This window comes from Scatophagus argus, chromosome 23 (genome assembly GCF_020382885.2).
Source record: "Scatophagus argus isolate fScaArg1 chromosome 23, fScaArg1.pri, whole genome shotgun sequence".
In the NCBI taxonomy this organism is placed as follows: Eukaryota; Metazoa; Chordata; class Actinopteri; family Scatophagidae; genus Scatophagus; species Scatophagus argus.
Genome location: NC_058515.1, coordinates 5,382,083 through 5,397,814, shown reverse-complemented (window position 1 = coordinate 5,397,814; position 15,732 = coordinate 5,382,083). Strand labels below are relative to the sequence as shown.

Genomic DNA, 15,732 nt, shown 5'->3' with positions numbered 1-15,732 from the left:
TATCACCCAGAGCCAGAGAGGGAGGGGGGATGGGGGTGTGCGAGGGGAGGTAGTGAGGGAGAGAGAAGTGGAAGAGGTTGTGGGAGTTTGGAAACTGGGGGTTGAAATTGGAGGTAGAGTAATGTGGACTCGCACAAAGGAATTTGTTTACAGTATCATTATTAACACATTTTATTTATCTATAATCGTACAAATATAAACACACAGCCTGGGGTTAAACAGGGAATTCAGCTTTGTTTCTGCCTCTTTCTGTGTCCTTGTATCATTTGCTTTCCGATGCCTTTTTTCCTTCCTCCTACATCCTCTCTAGCCCAGCCTCTTTTCAACCTGTTTTCTTTACTTGGTGATAATCCACTCCCCTCAGGACTTTTGCAGTGTGTGTGTGTGTGTGTGTGTGTGTGTGTGTGCTGCCAGTGAAGCAGAACCTCAAAGCAGAGGCCAACGTCGTGTGTCAGGGTCATTTGGTGTTTTGATGTCTTCACCACTGAGTGAAGAGGAGGCAGGCCAGACGTGCATAATAAAGTGGGTTCCACTTTGCTCTATGAGCTGTATTTAAATGCTTTATTAATGCTTCTATATTACTTGTAAGTCAGTCATAAGAACTGCTGTTTGACTGTGGAAAATCCCTCTTGCCTGTAATGTTTATCCTTTTCCTCCTTTTTTTTTCAAATTCACTGCAAAAATGAAATGGAAATGGAATCCTTTCAAGTCCTTAACCTTTACAGCGGCAGACGGGACATCTCTACACATCCTCAAATAGTCCTAAAATGTTTGCAGTTTAAGTGCTAAAACTAAAAGTCACCCTCAGTGTTGTTAAACACAATTCTTAAGTCTCACTTTCAGTAGTCTCAACAATGGTTGGTTTTCTCCTTTGTCTGTTTTTCAAGTGAGAAACAGGTTCAGTCATGAACACGCAGACATTCTACTGTGATAGGAAAAACTGTTTTACACATTTATACATTCACTTTATGAGCAAAATTGCTTTTATATTTTAATAAATTGTCTATAAAAGGGTTTTTTACAAACTATTAAGTTTGACTAGATGGAATTTGCAGACACTGTGGCACGAAGACAATCCTTTATTGTTGCTCTAATAAATCTAACTAAAATAAGCTGTGAGAAGGACCTTGAAACAAGAGTCAAGAGTGACCTTGTTATTCTGTACAACAGCTTTGTTTCTGTGGTTGCACATATTGGTTGGATCACACACGTGTTGTATTTCAATGCTCATCGTGTGGTCTAATGCTGCTTATATTGAGACAACACAGTTTAGATTTCCAGAGAAGTGCAAATTCTGTCTGAAGTATCTCTCTGTGGATATTGCTCACTGTAGCATGATTACCACTAAATGAACCAAACCACAGCTGCAAACACTTAAGTGAAATTAACTTTTCAAAAATGTCACACAACTGTTATGCATTCAGCTGCATCAGTATGTCGAGACCGATGCTGACAGGAGCTTAATGATGACCATTCTTCTGGTAGATCTAACGAGTTCACAGCTTTGATGCTTTGAGGCTTTCATGAGGGCTGCTTATCGACTGAAAAATGGCTGAAAGTGACTGTGACCGTCACAAGAGGAGGCTTGTCTTTCTCTGTTCACAAACTTTTTTCTTGGTCTTTGTCACACACATGCACACATACAGTGTGATAAATGAGACTATGTGATATTTCGTCAAACAAAGGCCAGGGAAGAACAGGAAGTCTAGCTGAAGATATTTTGTCTGAACAGCAGATGGACGCCAAGATATTTATCTTATTTTTTTCTTTTCTTTTTTTTTTTTTTTATTTTCACTTCACATTCTGAAACACCCTTTGGTGAGTGCTCTGCCTCCCTCTTGCTTTAACAAACTCGAGAAACAGCCCTTAAGGCAGGATATGCCTGAATAGCTGACTTCTGTCATCAATCAAAGCAAAGACAATGAGCCACTTAGGAACAATAAGAAGGGGTTAACCGCACACACACACACACACTTAGTCTTAGTTACCATTTTCACAGTATATCACACTATATCCTGACCTTATAAACTCAGCTACAGAGTCGGAACAAAAGACAACAATAAAAGTAGGACACGCTGAAGCTAATCTACGATGTCACTTCTGGATTTCCTGCCATGACCTCAGCATGAACAATATTGTAATTTCTTTGAGTCTCGTCTTGTTTAGAGCAAAACTAGAAATTCTCAAGAAAGATCCTGGTGTTGGTGACTGACCATTCAGCCCTAATCTGCTACCTAGTGGATATATTTAATCTTTCAGGTACACTGACACTCACATAAATGCCAGCTACACAGGTATACAGTGATAAGAAATATATGACAAACCCAAAACTTCTTTCATTAAGTGAAAAATAAGAAAGTGATTTTCAGCCTTGCTTTGTGTAGGAATAATGGCATTATTCATATGTAACAGAAGACTGGAGATGTTCACAGCCAATCCCGCACAGGCTTAATATGGGCTTGTTCACCTGAAACACCACAGTGATACTGTGTTCTATTTTAAAGCACATGACAGGAGGGTTGTCTCACTTAAACTGACGCTACTCACCTACTTTCACTCATTATAAACCATGCTGAAGTGTTAGGGGAGCCTGCTAATGGGTTTGTTGTCTAATGGGACAATATTCCAAAAGCTTGTGTGTTCTTCTAACCTGTGGAGTACATCTGTCTGACTGTGGCTGAACAATAAAGAGGAAACTGCAGCTGGAAAATGGCTTTGAGCTGAGTGGATGATAGCGCTATAAATGTGTGTTTCTGCAGAGTGGGACTGTGTTGATCATGCAGCTGTGTCCTGTCTCACCGTGGGGGCTGAGAGTGTGTGTGTGTGTGTGTGTTGAGAGACTGTGGGGGCAGAAGCATGCATGTGCCTCTCTGCATCTCTTCTCTCCATCCCGTCAGTTTTGACTGACAGATGAAGGAGGGAGGTGTATAATTTATCACTTCCTGGTAGGTCCAGTCCCACAATGCCCTGCAGCCAGAGACCATGGTTGGTCCCCCGGAGCAAAAGCCAGTTTATTAAACCCTTAATGGACACACCACACACCCAGGCACACACACACACAGACTCTGTTGGTCGCTCTCCCTGGCTGCCTTTCAGTCATGTTTAATGTATAATGAATGAATGATTCATGGCAGGGGAGAGGATTTTGTATTTTAGGACTACTTATTCATTTATACTCACACCAGTCGCTGTTTTTTTTTTTTTTTTAAATCAGCATCTATAAGCTTGCCAGGTTTTCCAGAAACATCATCTGAAAAATTCTGAATGTCAAGATCCTTATTTCTGGTAAATTCTGTATTTTTGCCTATTGTCCCAGTTACACTCCTGTTATGTCACAGTATTTATGAAGAATAAATAACCAAAATAACCACAGCTCTATTTTTCATTTTTTATTTATGCTGGGATTACAATATGTGGGACGCCTGTTGTTTTACACAGCAACACCTGGCTTCAGATTTGTGCTGTCCTAATCAACATTTTTATTTTAAAATTATCACCCAAACCTGCAGTTCATTTTACCAATGCATAGCACAGTATATATATACATATATATATAAAATTATATATATATTATATATGTCACCACTACAAATTTTCATCACATACAACACAGCAGTGGGCACAATATGTGCATACCACAGAGACGCACAGGAAGGAGGTGATATTTGATACATGGTGAGCTGCAGGCTCTTGCTGTCATAGAGGCATTAACCCAGCCTACAGAGCATCCTATCTTCCTGTGTTATCAAATCATATAAAAGTGCTTCTAACAAACAGCTACAAGAGTCATCCTGAAGATAAAAGACAGGCAGGAAATGAAGAACAAGAAACTGCACGTTAATGTCTCTGTGAGACCTCTTTTTAGCATTAATGTGTAGGGTTAGAGGTGTGTGTGCGACTGAGTGTGGGAAGGGCAGATGGTGTAGCTCTAGGAATCATATTAGGGTGTGCAGCGGGTGGCGGCCCCATGTGCATGTGTGTATCCATATGTGTGTGCATGTGACGGCGAGGACCAGTGTACAAGGACATCTCTCAAGACCTTGCCTTTGGCCTATGTCACTAACACTCTTGTCTTCTTTGCTGTGTATGTGCGCTTATGTGTTATGTGTGTATCAGACCAGCAGAAGGACACCAGCTGTGAAGTGAGTTTAAAGAAATGATGTCTCTTGGCAATGTGGGGGGGGCTACAGGGTGGTGAAAGGATGGATGGATGACAGAACAGATGAGCAGGAGTGACAGATGGGACACAAGTATGAAAAGAAGAAGACTCTGAGGGAAAATGGGGCTGAGAGATCTCTAATGTTTTTGCTCCCTTACTTTTGATCCCCCTTCAGCTTTCAGTTGAAGTCAGCTTTGACTGACAGATTGAGGAGGGAAGTGATTCTTTTATTAGCTTGGGGTGCAAAAGTAGAAGAAACAACAAAAACTTTTAATCAAGGGCAACACAGAGAAACCTCACAGATGTACGCATTATGTAAGCAGCTTTATTACACTTGAGGAGCAGTTAAACAAATGTGTTTGCCCGTGTGCGTCTGCTTCTGTCTGTTGTATGCATCTGCTTTAACAGACTGCGCTCTCTCTCCCTACATTGGATGATTTTCAGGAAGTGCGGGCCCTCTGCGAGCAAATCGGAGCACAGCTTGCTATTTGATTGCCTGGAGGCTTTTAGCTGAACAGATGGCTTCTTAGTGAATGACAAATGACATGCATGTGAAATGTTACAGGAAACAGACACAGACTGACTGGATGAGGGAGTCTGGATGGAGGCAGGGGCAGAGAAAATGTCTGTGATTCAGTTACGGCCAGATGTCAGTGTGTCAAGATCTTTTTTTCTTCTTCCCCCCCCTCGTCACAGAACAACATAGACAGGCTCTAAGTGGAAAACCATGTCGGTGCAGAGTGCCATTTATCTGAATGTCCCGAAATGGTACTTATGAGTCCCATCCACCAGAACAGAAACAGAGGACGATGATGCTAGTTTAAATCTTGCATTTCATTCGACAACTGCCAAATTGATGGTCACATTCCACAAAGGATTTTTCTGACTTTCTCTTTCATTTTCAAGTTAATAGTAGTTAATTCATCTTCCTCCTTTTAACAGTTATCTTAGTGAAAGTGAATAAATAAATTCTGCTCCTGTTTCGCTATTGAACGCGTCATCATCGTCACCTGCAGAATAACACAGGGTGTGCGCAGGAGTGCTTTTTTTGTTCTCTCCTTTCTTCTCCATTCTCTCTGATTTGCCATATTATCAAGTGAGTCTCCATTATGGAGAGGAATGCTATTTGTTCTTCCCATCTACTGTTTGCTATGGCCTTATTATTCTATCTGGAGCCTGTACATTAAGCACAGGAATTTTGAATGAGTGTTTGAGGAAGTGTGTTTACAGAGGATGATGTGGCCACTTAAGAGATAATGGTTAAAATAACACAGTGCTCTTACAAACTAAAAAACAATTTCACAAGCAATGGAACACATCATCTAAAGTTATATTTGCTGATTTCCAATGACCCTGTTGTGGGAAAACACCAGCAGCTGATTTACCAGCAGCTCGTTAGCATTAGGACATACCCAGCAGATATAAATTTGCCTATTAAATATCTATGTACTCGAGACAGTATTCTAAATAACTTCAGGCATATCTTTGACATTCTTTGACACATATCCGCAAAACGCTAGTGCTGACCTTGTTGACTTTACCTGTCAGATGTCGGGTCTTTCTTCCTCAGGCAGATGTCACATTCATTCTGTATGTTACGTTAAAGTGTTAATGTTTCTACACACATGTAGATGATGGCTAACACAGTATCTTACATTAAGTTCTCTTCATCTGCGTGTAGTTGCGCAGACACGGGTGTGTTATTGTCGTTGTGTAAACACCCTGAGTAATGTGGAATGAGTAATATGTAATATATTCTTTCACTCTTGTTGGTTTGTTTGAGGTTAAATTAACATCACAGGCTTTATTCATTAGCATTAGCGTCTTTTATCTATCCCCATGTGAGTTAATCTGAGGCACAATGAGTTCCTTTCTTTGTAGTGGTGTTTGTTTGACTTGTTATGTAGTACATGTCGAAAACCAATCGCTGGTCCCACCTTTAGAAATGAGACTGTCTGTGTGAATTTTCTGTCTTTCTCTCCGAATGTTTCACATCGTCTTCGCAAAGGTCAGCAAAGGTTGGCCTTGTCTGTCGTGCAAAATCCGTCACACACACAACGCACATTCTCTCACTCCGAAGACATTCAGTACACAGCTGTGCTCTTTCCTCCCAGCAACTGGGACATGAACACACACAGACACACACACACATATGCTTTGTCTAGTAGTGGATGATGGAGTAGGAGCGAGAGGGAGTGAGAGAGAGCGAATGAGCTGGAACACAATCCAAAAGCTTTTGGGGTTTGATATAGCTGAGATTACACACATGTAAAAGATGAATGCATTATTTATTATATATAATGATCATGCATAATTTAGTTTATTGGTTTTTGCATTGGCTTTGTCTCTGAATTGATATACATAGGAGACACTAAAATGGAGTGAAGCTGATAGAAACTCAAAGGAATGTTTGAAGAATGAAGGAGATGGAAAACAAAGCAGTTGAGTTGACGTTTGGTGTTTGTATTTGACTGTCAAGAGAGGAGAAGAGATAAAATGTCACAAAAACAGTGAAAACAGCGATGAAGATCAGCAGGGATTAAAGGGGTTGATCTGCAGCTCTAATTGTGTCAGAGGGCAGGGTGAAACAAGGGTCACTCTCATCTCTCTCCCCCATTTTCTCACCCCTCATCCCTTTATCTCTGTAAACTTCTTGCTTGATTTATCTCATCCTGTCAACCATTTATTCTTGCATTTTACACAAGTAAAGGAGGCAATGAACATATTCATCTTTGGATGTTGCAGTTTCCTGTAAACCTCAGTTGTGTCCAGCTCTGAGTGCATGTTGGATCATTGAAAGCAGCATTAACTTGTCTCAGCTCTTGGAAATCTCACCCCCTCTGTCTCTCTTGCGGCCCACAGACAGAGAGATTCTTGGTCCAGAGCAGTTCGGTGGTGTGACCAACATCAGCACCTTCCTACTGGACCATTCATCGGGCATGTTGTTCCTTGGTGCCAGGGATGCTATACTTGCTGTGGACACCAACAATCTGAACCAGCAACCACGAAAGGTAGGAAGGAAGAGCGTGTGTGTGTGTGCGTGTATTGAGTGAGTGGTCATAATGTTTGTCATATTATGTTATTAATGTCATGTATACATTAAATATGAAACGAGAGCCGCCATCAGATGATTAGATGATGAGCGTGAGAGGTGCTGACTGGAACTTTCATTTTACATGTGAATAAAGCCAGGCTATCTGTTTTCCCCTGCTTATATTATTCAGTCTATGCTAAGCTAAGCTAACTTCATCCTAACAGACGTGATATCAATCTATAGATATCAGTTTTTACTGGTGATTGACTATAGGGAAATAACTAGAGTTTCTCTCCTTGTCAGGAGGATTAATAAAAGACTTATGAGCACATTTCTTTAAAACGGGTCCTGGGCTGATTGTGATGATCTGAATTTCTTTTTGTAACCATAAAATAATTGACTTCAGGCCTGGATTCAAAATGCTAAATGGTGTTTGCAGAAGTGTTAGATAAGTGTTTGCAGATGTTACAACTCCCTGGGTGATTAACTGTAAATGTGTTTCTCTGTTGAGCTAAATGACTAATACATTTTGGAAAAAAAAAGCAAGAGGAACTGTGGACGAATGCTGTGATGAGTGTAAAGACTAGCTAAGAATCAGCCACTGATCAGCAAGAGACAATGACTTATCTGGTTCTCTCTTTTCTCTTGCCCCAGATTATTTGGGATGTGCCGGAGGAGAAAAGGAGGTCTTGTGTGGCCAAGGGAAAGACCGAGGTGAGAGCTATGTATATCTTCTTCTTTTGTCTTATTGCAGCTCAGCATGTGAATTAATTTATTTAACTACAAGAAAGTTAGGTCACCAATGCACATGAAAGCCTGTATGCAAAGATATGTACAGTGAATGTAATGTAGGAATACAACTAATGAAGTTCTATTCCTGCAGGAACAGGTTGTTTACCTCACTGGTGCCCAAATAATATGTTTTGTACTATTTATAAATGCACTGAAACGGATGCAACTGAAAAGGTTTTAGCTCTTACAATGTGTATCTTCGATTGATTAAAAGCTAATATGATTAACAGCTTAACAAATCACAACCTCAGTGTAATGATATTCCCATCTTATTTGAAGGGCAGTTTCAAGCAGCTTCGGACACCTGAAATGTGTGAAGGGGCCTTTATTTTTATTTAGTTATTTATTTATCTATTTTTGCTGTATGTATTTGTGGTGTGTGTCACAACCCCGTGCTGTTAACCATCGTATGGGAAGTTCTGGGATTTATGCCAAGACCTCATCAGGGGTGTGTGTGTAAGAGCCAGACAGAGAGAGAGAGAGGGAGAGAGAGAGAGAGAGAATAAGGATGGGGGGATGTGAAGTCACAGATGTCCAGTAACAGTCTATGGAAACAGAGCGTACTGTACACTCAAGCTGTACATCCCATTATGTTTGAAACTACATTAGGACATCAACCAAACTGTTTACAATAAGCTAACTGTTCACTGGAACTTCATTTCTTCAGTGACGTCTTGCTGATTCACTGGTTTTGGCCCTTTCCAGAGCAGCACAAGCTTCGGCATGATTACACTAATGACCTGATAATGCTCAAAGAATGCCTGAAAACCGCCATTAGTCCAGAGAAATTAGGCCAAATCAAAAGATAAACAAAGCTAATGGGCGGTCAGTGTGTTAACAGAAGTCAAGTGCAATTAGTTTTAGAGCCGAATGTTATCATAAGAGAAAACATGAAATCATTAATATAGTCTTATGTGAGACTAATAAAGGTAGGTTAACAATATTCTACTGAGCTCAAGTCTGTTAAATATCCTGTCCTGTCCTGCAAGTAGGTGTCCATTTGCATTAAAGCTTTAAGGTGTTTAACGGCCACACATTTATTTTCCACACTGAGCTTTAAAGTCAAACATATGGAACCATAATGATTATTGCTATCCCCAACACACTCACATAGAATGAAATAAAATAGAATAGAACTGAACAGAATAGAGTCATTCTATTCAGCCCATGCCAGATTGTGAATGAAGCCTATTAGTATGAATGAGGTTAATTTGGACCAATGAAATAGCTAATCCCAAAATGATCCCATTGTTAGCAGCCTGAGCTGTCTTTCTCTCTCCCTCTGGCTCTCTGTCTGTCTCAAGTAGAGCTGTACCAGCATGAGGGCTGGTGGTGGGGGCTGATTTTGGTGACATGATCTGGGCATCAGAGACGATCAGGTCCCTGAGGCTCAGGTGACTCAGGCCTGGAGCTCATCCAAGATGGCACGCAAAGACACACACACAAGCTGACTAAAAAAAATTTCCTGCGTCATTGCGTAATGGTTTCATGGTAACCACATGGAGGGGGGTGACAGTATGGGTGTTTTTCCATAATAGCTGTGGACTGAATATGCATGTGCAAAGAAAGGAGAGCTCACTAAGCTGTGAGATTTATTAGACGGACAAAGGAGCACATAAGTGTGGTTAGCATGTGTTATTCAGGCATGAAAATGAATGAATGAATAAATGAATGAATGAGCTCTGCTGGTAGCGCTGGGGCTCTAAAGTGTCCCAGCAGTGGGGGTCTCCAATTTCCAATCAGAATCATTGATACTCCAGCTTGATACTCAGAATCCACTCCAACCTTTCTCTGAAAGCTCGGTGTTGTTAACACGGAACTACTTCTGTTCATGGACCAGTTCTTAGGTTTTTTGGACCAGTCATGGTTAAAACAGACATAAGTTTGGTTCCAAAACTAAATATCTACTCTATGAACTGTATGACACTTACTCTGATGAAGTGGTTGCACCACTAAGCATTAAGATTAACACTAAAGGCTTTAGCTATAACTTAACACTCATATACAACAACCCAACACTAAATCATTTAATAACCTTGTTTTTCTGAAGGATATCCATGAAGATATATAAATATTTTCAACTACATTGTATAACTTTGGTGGAATATCATTCAGTCAAGTTCAGCTTCTAAAGTTGAACTTGAATGTAAAAAGTGGTCCTTTTTGGCTTGTCTTTATTTCTGTGAGTTTGTCTCCCCCTTTAGGTCGACTGCAACAATTACATCCGTCTGCTGGAGTTTCTGGATGACAGACGCATCTATGTGTGTGGCACCTATGCCTTTGATCCCCAGTGCAGCTTCTTGGTTAGTGTGTGTGTGTGTGTGTGTGTGTGTGTGTGTGTGTGCGCGCGCGCGCATGTGGCCTTCCTCCTGTCAGTCTGTATCCGCAGATTTATGCCTGAGGATCTTGTGATCTGTCACATCACTGCACACACACGCAGCTGCAGCTCACTATAAATCCCAACTGTTGTGTGATTGCTTGCATGTGTCTTCCTGTATGTGCGTATGTGTGTCTGTGTGTGTGTTTGCACGTACAGAATGTGCATTAAGAGCTGCAAATGAATATTTGTGACACGTTTCCGCACTCATTCACACCCCAGTCCTTCACCAAAGGGACAGGCAGAAGGAGAGACACACACACACACACACACACAGAGACACATACACATACACATACACATACTTTTTCTACCACTGCAGTGGATCTTCTTGTAGTCACATTTAAGCTTTTAGTCTTTTTCAGACTCTACTCACACACTTTTTGGTGACAGTCAACCAACAAAAGCTTGTAGATGTTTTGCTATGAGTGACATTTTCTAGAAGGACAAAAGTCACCGAAGCTTTTAGCATAAAAGAGCATAATTAGAGTCGATTATGGCGACATTTTAAGCAGACAACCTGACGAGATCAAATAGAAAGCTTTTTGTCACTCTAATTAATTTAGAGGATAACAAAACATAAGACAGCTGCGAAGAAAAGAATAATCTACATAATTGCCATTATTCATGTTGCAGCTCAGCGTTGCCCTTGTAGTTCGAACTTCATCTCTTTTCCTGTCATCCTCCAGGAGCTCTCCTCCTTCACCCTGGAGAAAGCTAAGGATGGAGGGGTGAAGATGGAGACGGGGAAGGGCAAGTGTCCCTTTGAGCCCAGTCAGCACTACACGGCTGTTATGGCAGGTGGGACAGTTGTGCTGAATGTTTGGCACTAATTTGTTTGTGGTTGATCACAATATCGCTGAATCTAAGGGATTATATTGGGGGGCATTTTGTGTTTCACTGTGCATTATTTCAAGAAAACTCTCTTGTGTCTAGGGGGTAACCTGTACACAGCAGCCACCAGTAACTTCCTGGGAACTCTGTTTGACATCTCCCGGGCAACGGGCCCTGAGCAGGAGCGTATCCGAACTGAACAATCCATCAACTGGCTGAGCGGTGAGACACATACATGCACGCTTGTAAACCCACATATTCACATCTGTCGTTATGCACAGAAACTCCAATGCAAACAAACTTTCACTTGAAATGACCTTGATCATATTTTCCCACATGAACAAGTCAAATTTTGTGTATGTGTTTCTTTCTCAGACCCAGAGTTCGTGAGCTCAGCCTTCATAGAGCAGTCTGCAGACAACAACCCGACAGGAGATGATGACAAGATCTACTTCTTCTTCACTGAGGTGGCCAAAGAGTATGACCTCTACACCAAAGTCAAAGTGCCCAGGGTAGCACGAGTCTGCAAGGTAACCCAACGTCTTGACTGAATGATTGACTGGCTGACCAATTCATCGACTAGTATAAACTAACTGCTGGCTTGTCTTCCTCCCCGTCTCTTCAGTCTGATGTGGGAGGGATGAAGACTCTGCAGCGGCGTTGGACCACCTTCCTCAAGGCTGAGCTGGCGTGCGAGGACAAACCCAGTGGTCGACGCTATAACATCTTGACAGATGTTTTCACCACACAACACACACCACACGACCCCAGCAGTACACATTTCTATGGACTGTTCACCTCCCAGTGGTAAGCTAATGAACAACCAAAAGGAAAAACAGAGTTCCTCTCACTCAAAACATGTCGAAGTACAAGATATCCTGTAGCGCTTATTTCCAAAAAGACCAAACCATTCTTTTGATGTTGAACCCTTAATATAAATGTTTCCCCCCGAAATTAGCAACATTGTGGCTTAATGTCAACCTCTGTTTTTTCTTAGGGAGCATGAAGAGTTATCAGCAGTGTGTGTTTTCAGTCTGTCTGACATCAACAAAGCGATGGATGGTCCCTTTAAAGAGCTAAAGAAGACCTGTGAGAACTGGATCAACCCTGAACCTGTCCCCACACCAAGACCTGGCCAGGTACAAAACTGTACAACAACATAACTCATCTGCACCTCTACATTATACAATGCCTTTCATTATATTATATCTATATTCATATATATGGCTTTTGTGCTCCTTCCCTTCACACCTTTAGTGTTTGAACAATGATTTGAAGGCTAAAGGGTTTGAGTCCTCCCTAAAACTTCCCGACAAGGTGTTGACATTTGTGAGGGACCACCCGCTGATGGAGAATAGCGTCACTGCAGCGCCCCTGCTGGTCCGGAAGGGAATCACATACACCAAGCTGGCTGTAACGCAGACAGGCAGTGGAGAGGAGCGGAGAGGAGCAGTTTTCCATCTTGGAACAGGTCAGGGGAGTAGGAGGCAGGGATAATAAGAAAGGACAGGAGGACAGAATATTCCAAGAGAGGAACTTAAAAGATAAGGTTTATTGTTCACCAAGTGTGCTTGTGTACCTTGCAGACCGTGGGGAGCTCCACCGGGTGGCGGTAGTGGGCCAGAATGCCACCTTACTGCAGGAGATTCCTCTGTTCACCTCACAGGAGCCTGTCAACAATATATTATTGTACCAGGTAGAGCATTTGCACATTTATCTACACACATACTTCCCAAACATGCAGACATTCATGTATTGCTCAATTTTTCCCTGTGTGTTCAGGGTGGGGCTCTGGTGGGCAGCCCTTTGTCTCTGGCTCGTGTCCACGCTGAAGGTTGCGATCTGTATACCAGCTGCGAGGTTTGTGCCAGAGCCAGAGGCCTTGGCTGTATGTGGAACACAGATGAAAAAGCCTGCAGGCCCTCAAAAGTAGAGTGAGTACTACAAGAATATCACAAGAATATCTTCACACTCACACTTGTTTTTGGGGTTAAAACATTAAAGTATAGCAATATATAAACAATTTAGTTAGAAACACAGGGAAACTCATCTGTATTAAATTCACATTTAACAAGTCAGTTGTTAATTACAACCTATGATTTTTTTTCTTCTGCTAACAAAATGTAAAACACGCAAATTAATGCTAAAAAAAAGATAATGTCATAAAAAATAATAAGTCAACACGTAAGTCTTACGTTTATCCATTATCAGAACTGGAACTGATTTCTTTTCTGTTGATAAACCACTTCTTTCTTCTCATCTTTTGATGATGAGATGAGTAGATGAGTAGCTAAAGATCTCTGTTTCTCCTCAAAGTGGCAAAAGTGTGACTCCTTTTTGTGTGTGTTCTTAGTCCTGGTCCCGGTGATATAATAGATGAAGCCTTGAAGAAATGTGGCATAGGAGAGGGTAAGTGTATTTCATTTCTGTACTTTAATTTGGAGATCATCAACAATGTAAATAATACTGATAATATTCTTCCTTGTCTGTTGTTTCTATATACTGATATCTGTTTCAACTCTCTTGGTTTCTCTGCTTGTTGTCTCCTCCAGGGCGTTGCAACCCGTCCATCAGGGAGCTGCGGGTTACTCCGGGTGTGCGCCTCCTGTTGCCATGCATCCAGCTGTCTCCCAGGCCCTGTAGCTGGGAGTATCCTCCCCACCGGCACACCAAGCAGCACTACTCTGACTTGGGGGTGACTGTCACAAAGGACAACCTGGGAAAATACATCTGCACATGCCAGGTACAGAGACAAAACATATCAAAACGTACAGCAGCCAACAGGGGCAAATCTAGATCCGTTCCACGTGTTCCTGCTAATGTGAAGTAATAACAAATGGCATCTGGCATGTTAGTTACCAATATCGTACCAGCAAATGACTGATATGCAGACTTTAAGACACTTGGAAACTCTGACCACTGACTACAATATGTTTCCCCAAAAAGTTTTTAATTAGTGTTATCAACTTTCAGTAACGTTATGTAGTAATGTTGCTTGTGTTGAATTATACCTAAATTTTCACTCAGCAGACAAGGTAGAACAAGATGAACTCTTTCTTCTTTTTCTCTGTCATGTCTCTTTACTCCAGGAGGTGGGACCAGGTATCAGAGACCCCACCCCGTGCCGCAGAGCAGCCTATCATCTGACACTAGAGGACCCCAGTGCTGGAGGAGCAGTGGCCTTGACAGGAGGGCGTCAGGTCCTGGCTATTTACATCTTTTTGTTTTGTGGGGGTTTAGTGTGTGGAATACTTTTCCTCTACTTTGTGACCCGTCGCATTGGCCGCCCAGGCCACCATCTGCCAGATAATTCGCTGTCGTCAGAAAAGGGGAGGAACTTGCTGGGCTCCTCAGCCACTCCACAGTCCCCTAGCAGTGCCAGCCTGCTGTCCGAGGGATTCAGATTGACAGAAAAACGTAACGGGACGACGACCACAACCACATCTACAACACTCCTCAGCAACCAGGGTAATGGTGCTCACCATGGGAACAGCTTCAGTGGCACCCTGATCCACAGCAACCCCAGCAATGGCCATGGGAATTCCTTGTATTCCAACAGCAACACAAGTAGCAGTGGGCTGAAGTTCCCTTCTGAAATTTTAGCTGCAGACATGCTGGATGGAAGGATGGGGGACAGGGAAACGGGGAGACCCAAGGGGTTTGAGAAGGATTCGGGTGAGGTGGACGATGTGGATGAGGGCCTGGGCGATGGGGTAGGGGAAGGGATTAAAGGACTAGAGGAGGAACTGGCCAACTTTCCTATTTTTAAAGCAAACGCACCGCTGGCTCAATGTGAAGAAAGTTCAATATGAAAAGGTGATGTAAATATACTGTCGACTGCACCGTTTTGTGTCCTCCAGGAAAACTGAACTACATGGAGAAATGCAAAATGGCTACTGCCAAATGCCTTTAAATGGGAGCTGTGGCATGAAGAGAGACTCCAGAAATGTATGAGAAATATATGAGTTTATGTCTAAGCATGTGAGAGGAAGACCTGCGAGGCAGAAAACAAGTGTTGTGAGTCATTCAGGATGATAACCACAACAAAATAGAAGTGTCAGATGTAAATATAAAATGTAAATACAAGCAGTCTGAGCTTGGCTGTCAACATGGAGCTGAGCGTGATATCACGCAATGTAAATGTTAAAAAGATTGAAAGATGAAATGTCTACATGTGTAGACACTGAAAAGCCATATTTTCTTTCTCTTAAACTTCTGTTGTCGCATCCTCTTCTCCTGACGGCACTGCAAAAGAAAAAAGTGCACTTTGAATCTCTCAGCACTGTTCGCTGTCTCTCTCATTTTGTTTTATTTCTCTCTCTGACACACCACTCAAATCCCACCCCTTGATGGGTCCAAAGGCACCAAAGGACTGCTGAGCCATAGACTGTCCAGTAAGACTGCATTGGTCCTGTCAGAAACTAGAACCATTATGTCAGTGTGAAAAGCTTCTGCCCTCAGATGGGTTGCAGTGATCATGATGGGGCTGTCCCTGCCTACACTGCTGCAGAGGTCAAGAGGATGATACTGTAGGTT

General features: G+C 42.1%; 1 protein-coding gene across 3 annotated transcripts in view; it reads left to right on the top strand.

The window, feature by feature from the left end:
* sema4f (sema domain, immunoglobulin domain (Ig), transmembrane domain (TM) and short cytoplasmic domain, (semaphorin) 4F) overlaps nucleotides 1-15,056 on the top strand; it is a 46,708-nt gene extending 31,652 nt beyond the window's left edge. For all 3 annotated transcript variants that reach the window (XM_046380325.1, XM_046380324.1, XM_046380323.1), the window contains 14 exons: nucleotides 7,022-7,170; nucleotides 7,848-7,907; nucleotides 10,190-10,288; nucleotides 11,052-11,163; nucleotides 11,299-11,418; nucleotides 11,572-11,726; nucleotides 11,822-12,003; nucleotides 12,194-12,335; nucleotides 12,454-12,667; nucleotides 12,783-12,892; nucleotides 12,979-13,130; nucleotides 13,550-13,605; nucleotides 13,749-13,939; nucleotides 14,286-15,056. In XM_046380325.1, the coding sequence (XP_046236281.1) occupies nucleotides 7,022-7,170; nucleotides 7,848-7,907; nucleotides 10,190-10,288; nucleotides 11,052-11,163; nucleotides 11,299-11,418; nucleotides 11,572-11,726; nucleotides 11,822-12,003; nucleotides 12,194-12,335; nucleotides 12,454-12,667; nucleotides 12,783-12,892; nucleotides 12,979-13,130; nucleotides 13,550-13,605; nucleotides 13,749-13,939; nucleotides 14,286-15,008 (2,465 nt within the window). In that variant the 3' untranslated portion in view covers nucleotides 15,009-15,056. The remainder of the gene's footprint in view (nucleotides 1-7,021; nucleotides 7,171-7,847; nucleotides 7,908-10,189; nucleotides 10,289-11,051; nucleotides 11,164-11,298; nucleotides 11,419-11,571; nucleotides 11,727-11,821; nucleotides 12,004-12,193; nucleotides 12,336-12,453; nucleotides 12,668-12,782; nucleotides 12,893-12,978; nucleotides 13,131-13,549; nucleotides 13,606-13,748; nucleotides 13,940-14,285) is intronic.
* Nucleotides 15,057-15,732: the final 676 nt, after the last annotated feature.